The 6,625-nt window shown below is 48.5% G+C and overlaps 1 protein-coding gene across 1 annotated transcript in view; it reads right to left on the bottom strand.

The window, feature by feature from the left end:
- Positions 1-799: 799 nt before the first annotated feature.
- Positions 800-6,625, bottom strand: part of Cckbr (cholecystokinin B receptor) — a 10,635-nt gene continuing 4,809 nt past the window's right edge. Inside the window, exons 2-5 of the mRNA XM_021213166.1 lie at positions 3,299-3,550; positions 2,893-3,142; positions 2,445-2,617; positions 800-2,250 (exon numbers count right to left, since the gene is read on the bottom strand). Of these exons, the coding sequence (XP_021068825.1) occupies positions 1,718-2,250; positions 2,445-2,617; positions 2,893-3,142; positions 3,299-3,550 (1,208 nt within the window). The 3' untranslated portion in view covers positions 800-1,717. The remainder of the gene's footprint in view (positions 2,251-2,444; positions 2,618-2,892; positions 3,143-3,298; positions 3,551-6,625) is intronic.

Genomic DNA, 6,625 nt, shown 5'->3' with positions numbered 1-6,625 from the left:
GAAAATGCCTCTATAAGATTTGCCTATATGTGAGCTTACAGAGCATTTTCTTAATTAGTCATTAGTGGGAGATGCAGAGGGCACAGCCCATTGTAAGTGGTCCCATCTTGGTCTGGTGGTCCTGGGGTCTACAAAGAAGCAGTGTGAGCAAGCTAAGGGAAGCAAGCCAGAAACCAGCATTCTCCGTGGCCTCTGTATCAGCTCCCGCCTCCAGCTTCCTGCCCTGTTTGTGTTCCTGTCTGACTTCCTCCAATAATGGACAATGAGGTGGAAATGTAAGCTGAATAAACTCTTTTCTCTCCAACTTGCATTTGGTCATCATGTCTCAGCACAGCAATAGTAAGCCTGGCTAAGACAGTCTGTGTCCCCCATCTGTTGCTAGATAAAGCATCAAGGATCTCTCTACTCACAATATTTTGCCTTTGATTATTGTTGTCCCTCCTCCTCTTCCTCTTCCTCCTCCTCCTCCTCCTTTTCTCCCCTCCTCCTCTGTGAAGAGTTGAGGTTGCTGATCTGTCTTTCTCTGGAGCTAGATGAGTTTTATGGTCAAAAAGGCAGTTGGGCACTGAGACTAACACTGATCTATCTCCAGTCCTACACTCCAGCCCATCACCCACAGGTCCCTTTGTTGCTACATCTAGTGAAGACACTTCTATTCAGCTGCATCTTGGCCAGTTTCTGACACTAAAGGAGATCAAGCATGTAGTAAAAAGACCTCACTCTTTAATTAACGTCTATCTACCTGTCACGGTCTGATTCTTGGCGTTTCAAACACATGTCGAATAATCTGAGTCTCAGGTAGTCTTCCATCTTTTATCTTTTCATCAAAAAATTAACAGGCAGCCATTAGTATAGTACTTTAACAATGGCACCAAATGAGAAGGTGTACTCAGGAGTCCTGAAGTGTCATGGATATCCCACCTGCCACAGTGAGTCCCAGCGACTACATCACTGGAGTAGGGTTAGGTCCAAGATGACAATCAAGAGAGGACATGCTCATCTCTTTTTGCACAAGGTCGGACATGGGGTTGAAGAGTCGTGGGAGCAAACAGATGAAGAAGTTTCCTGTAAACCACACCTGCTCACCTGCCTGCCAAAGCTCAGGGAGTCCCAGAGGACACTAAGTCACTTATTCTTTTATGATGTAGTCTGGCGAGGGAGGAGAGGCAGGAGGGAAGAGGATTTTCCACAGTCCCTAATGGAAAGGGACGAGGGGACTTTTCAGTGCTGAAAGATCTGAGGCTCCAAAAGGCATGTGATTAGGCCTGTTGATAATTTCAGTGCTGGATAAGGAAGGCAATGATGAGGTCAAACTAGGGACAGCCACAATGTCCTAAGTCACTACCGCACTAGGCTATGGGGCACCATAGAATAGTGCCATTAGTATATTCATGTGAGGAGCCAATCAGCCCTTGCCAGAGTTCCCCTTGTATTGGAGAAGTTTACTGCTATGGACCTTGTGTCTGTCTATGTAATGGGGTCAGTGCCAGATGTCTAGGGAGGGATTCAGTCTCATATCAGAAGTGAGCCTCCTTTCCTATGTAAGACTCCTGTCTGTTTCAGGTGGGGCAGCAAAGATACTGCTTTCTGCGTGTAGGGGTCTGTCCATGGTGTTGGGTACCACCTGGATGAATCCTGGATTTTGTTTTTTATGTGTTTGGATGGGTCATTTTATAGTAGTTATGTATCTCGTTTCACTCTCCACTCTCCCAACCCCTCAGCCAGGCCCCAGCGTGCTGATGGTGGTATAGCTTAGCCTGGACAGAGAAGCGATGGAGGGGGTAGGAGGATCCTCATCCGGAAGAGCCTGTGGGCGAGCTCGTGGAGGGCGTGGGCAACAGCGGGCACATGTGTCTAGGCAGGCCTGGCGGAAGCGGCGGTGCATGAAACAGTAGACCAGGGGGTTGGCACAAGCAGAGGTGTAGCTCAGCAAGTGGATGAAAGAGATAGGGGCCCCTGAGAGTGCTCGGCGCGCGCCTGGGCCATCGAAGGCGCGCCACGTGTTGGCACTGTACACAGGCAGCCAACACACGAAAAATAGCAAAACAATCACCAGCAGCATTCGCACCACCCGCTTCTTAGCCAGCAGCTTGGCCTGGTTGGGCGGAGGGCCAGGGCCTGGCCCAGGAGTGGGCGTGGTCAGCGTTGTCATCTCCAGTCGGGAGCGCGGAAGTTGCACGTAGCAGCCATCACTGTCTTCCCCAGTCAGGCTGGTCACATGCCGGCAACCCCCATTCTGGTGGACAGGTCCTGAGCACGGAGCACAGAGGGGGCAATCAAAGCAGAAGGCAGACTGCTCTCAAACTGCAGCCTAACCTCTGATCGACGCTCCTTCCCCACAGCTTTCACCGCGGCCTCCCACCTTTCTGCAATTTTTTCAGATCCACCCAAATAAGGATTTCATGCCCATCACCAAAGCCTCGCCCCTCGTGTTTTTCACCCACCTGGCGCTGCCCCACCCGGCAGGCCTCCTTGGTTTCGGACCCGGCTTTGGGTCTCGCTGTCATTGTCACCATCAAAGCGGAGCCCTAGGTAGAGTTCGCGGGAGATGAGTCCATAGGCCACCGCCATAACCACACCCGGGATGAAGAACAAAAGTATTAGCAGAAGCACGGACCTGGGAACACAACAAAGACCAATCATTGTCTCCCTGTGGCCAGGCACAGGGAGATGAAGAGGCAAAAACTGGAGTTTCTAGAATTTTCTCACCAAGCCTCATTCTGCACCCCCACATTTGGAGTTCCAATTTAGGGTTCCTCGCAGGTCTCTTGCCCTCCCCAGTGGCATAACCAAATCCTATCCCTGCCTCCACCACCTAGCCCATAGCCTAGAAGCGTTGCTTTAGGGAAGGAGTGTAAGCATCTGAGGGAGAAGGAAATGGGACTTCCTCACCACGTTTGTTGGACACGTTCACTGGGCCAGAGATGCATGCACTGCAGTATTCGAGGGCCCACGGGCTGCACCACGGTGTACACAGGGTAGGGGACCATAAGCAATCCAGACAGTAGCCATGTGGCTAAGATCACCCGAGCTGCGTGGGAGCGTGTCTGCCACACTCGTGCTTGCAGTGGTCGGCAGATGGCGCTGTATCGCTCCAGGGCAATGGCCGCGAGATTTAGAGTAGACACACTCACTGATACCCCTAAACAAGAGTAAAGGAAAGGGTCATCTTGGAAATGCGCCCTCTGCAAGCTCTCCAGGATGATTTCCTCCATCCCTATCATGAAAACCCCATGTATTTGTCATGGACTTTAAGAAGGGAGAGGGCAAAGGGGGAGACAGTGTTTGTCTCACTTACCCATGAGGTAGGAAACGGCCTTGCAGATGACTGTGCCGAAGATGAATGTGCCCATGAGGTTGGGCAGGAGTGTGAAGGGCATGCAAGCGACAGCCAGCAAGAGGTCGCTGACTGCCAGGGAGAGTAGGAAGGCGTTGGTGACCGTTCTTAGGCGTCGGCTCAGTCCCAGGACCACAATGATGAGCACGTTTCCGCCAACACTCATCAGAAAGATCACCGCATAAAGGGTGATTCGAATGGTCAACTCCAATTCTGGGTAGAAAAGAGAAGTAGTTGTAGGAGGATCTGAACCCCATCCATTCAGAGTCTCAGTCTTGCTTCACACACCCCCAGACCGTAATATCCAGCTAGTTCTCGGTCCCTTGCGAATGCTCTCTAACATCCCTGGACTACGAAGTAAAATGAGGACGGTAAATGCTATACCATCATAAATTCGGAGGCTTAGGTGAGTTGGGTCAACCCTATTCTTCCTTAGAAAAGCCCATCTCTCATTATGGTTGGTTACATGCTTGCTTTTCTCTGTAAACACTTTAAGGACTCACTGGTTCAATATTTCTTTTTTATTTTTTTAAAGACACACACACACACACACACACACACACACACACACACACACAGTACCTGTCTTGAGACACACCAGAAGAGGGCATCAGATCTCATTACAGATGGTTGTGAGCTACCATGTGGTTGCTGGGAATTGAACTCAGGACCTCTGGAGGAGCAGACAGTGCTCTTAACCACTGAGCCATTTCTCCAGTAAGATCATTTATTTGTAGTTACTGGATTGAAAGGTTCCTTTTCTGACCATTCCATTGAACCTCCATGTACCCCTGACTACTCACTCGCTTTAGGACCGTGTTGGATCATCTCTATGTTCTCTAAAAACAAAAACAAAACAGCTCTTCCCCAGCTAAACAAGAGAGAAGAGCCACCCACCACTCTGTACTATCTACAACCCCTCCTTAGGACTGTCACCTCCTCTCAGTGCCACGCCTACTCAACCCACTTGATGACTCAATTTCTTTAATGCATTATGAACACTTATGACTCCCTTCTTAAGCTGGGTTCTCAACCTGGGAATGAACACTCGTTCATAAAGCCCCTGCTTCCACCCCCATCACAAATTCACTTCCTAAATTTGATAAATGTCTATAAATCCCTCACCTCTATGAATCAGATTGATTGCCACTGCTTTGGAAATGCTATCCTGAACACCTCATTTGGAACTCACTCCTACTCCCTTGACCTATACAGGTTCCATAGTCCCCACACACTTACTTATTCGAACCTTTCACTCCTCTCTGAGTTGTGCATTGCTATTCTCATGCAGTAAACATTAGCAGAGGACTCCTTTCTGTCAGGTACTGGGGACAAAGAGGTGACTCTGATGAATTCCCTGCCATCTGAGAACTGTAAGTACAGAGGAAATCTGAGATAACTTAAACAGATAATTGCCACACTGCGTGGTAAGAAGTGAGGGTGAGAGATGTACAAGAAGCTGTGGGAGCCCCAGGAGGGACTGATGTTGCTGGGTGAGTCAGAGGGCTGGGAGGATGACCGGTTCATTTGTGTCACCATCTACTGGGAGACAGACTCAGCTCTGGACCTGTATCATAAGCCTGCGAACCTGAACAGAACTGGATGGAACTGAAGCAGGCTGAGTCATCCATCCATGGCCTCAGTGTCAGGGAGACTGGAGCTTGACGAGAGAAGGGATGGGAGAGATCCTCCTACACTGTGGGGCAGTAAGTGTCCAGAGGCACAGCCTCCTCTTTAGCTGCTAGCTTGCTCTCTTCTCTTGGCTGACTCTTGGCTTAGCTTCCAAACTGCATTATTGTTTTATAATGGTAACTAGCTTGCTTAGAAGTTGTTGTAGGATTCAACTGTTGTAAAGTTCTGTTTATTAGAAATCTCTTAACATAGGGCCAGAGAGCAGGCTTTAAGATATAAATAGCACTTCTATGTTGGTTGGCTCACAACTGTCTGTAGTTCCAGATCCTGGAAACCCTATTTTGACTCCCTATTTTGCATGCACAAGTGTGAGCATGCACGTGCATGCACGCACGCGCGCGCGCGCACACACACACACACACACACACACACCACCTCTGCCACCACCTCCACCATCACCACCACCACTATAAATCTTTAAAAAAGAGTTCCTCAAATATGACTTAGCAGTAGATCTAAGCATTACTTGCTTAGATCTTTGAATACCCCAATGCTTCACCTCTGACAGTTGCTGTAGGGGCCAGCCATTTTCTTCTCTCAATTAAATCTAAGTCTAAATGCCTCTTTGTCCCCACCTCTATATTTCATCATGGCACCTCACTTTACTGTGCTTCTCTTTTCTGCCTGTGTACCTTGGGAGACACATGTTAAAGGGCCTTGCTGGACCAGTATCATATGACAGGCTGATGGTGGTGCTGTTGTATGTCTATTTTCAATCTTTCCTCTTCCTCCTCCTCCTCCTCTTCTTCCTCCTCCTCCTCCTCCTCCTCTTCCTTCTCCTCCTCCTGTTCCTCCTCCTCCTCTTCCTCACCCTCCTTCTCCTCTTCCTCCTCTTTCTCTTCTTCTTCTTGACAGGGTCTCGTTACATAGTCCTGACTGTCCAGAAGCTCCCTATATAGACCAGGGTGGCCTTAAACTCACAGAGATCCTACTGCCTCTACCTCCCAAGTGCTGAAATTAAAGGTATGTGCCACCACACCTGATTCAAGTTATGTTCTTTTCACAGGTTTATGTGTGACAAATTTGAGGTGTGTGAGGTGTGTGTGTGTGTGCATGCACACATAAGCAGGGATAACAAAGAAACTCTGGAAGGGAGATCTTTGTTAGAGAGGGCCTTGAATCCAAGAAAAAGGAGCAGGTGGCCTTTTTTAAACTCTGTTTTCCAAGTTTACTACTTCTGTCTTCACCCACCTTAACTTCTTCAGTTCTGCCATCTTTCTCACATCCCCTGGATCTCTCTTCAACTAATTCTTAGTGCAGTCACTGCACTTCAGGCTGGTGTAGCACTTTGAACTATACAAGCACTTAAAAACCTGTGTCTCACTCATTAATCCAACAGATACACCCATATGTGTGCCTTTCAGCTTGGTCCGTGATGGCTCTAAAACATGAAGCTACACTTCCTCACTTAGGAAGTTCTTAATGTACTTGGAGTTTTCTGAAAACAAGAGGGTAAAGTCACAGTAAGTGTGACAAGCAACTAACTATATAGCAAATGTGTGTGAATGTGTAGACTGTGTGAGTGTGTGCCTGAGTGTGCATGTGAGCATTGTGAGAGAGTGTGTAAGATTGTGGGCATGTGTTTGCTAGTGTGTG

This window comes from Mus pahari, chromosome 1 (assembly GCF_900095145.1).
Source record: "Mus pahari chromosome 1, PAHARI_EIJ_v1.1, whole genome shotgun sequence".
Classification (NCBI taxonomy): domain Eukaryota; kingdom Metazoa; phylum Chordata; class Mammalia; order Rodentia; family Muridae; genus Mus; species Mus pahari.
Note: the sequence above shows the minus strand (reverse complement) of the source record. Positions and strands in the feature narration are given on the sequence as shown.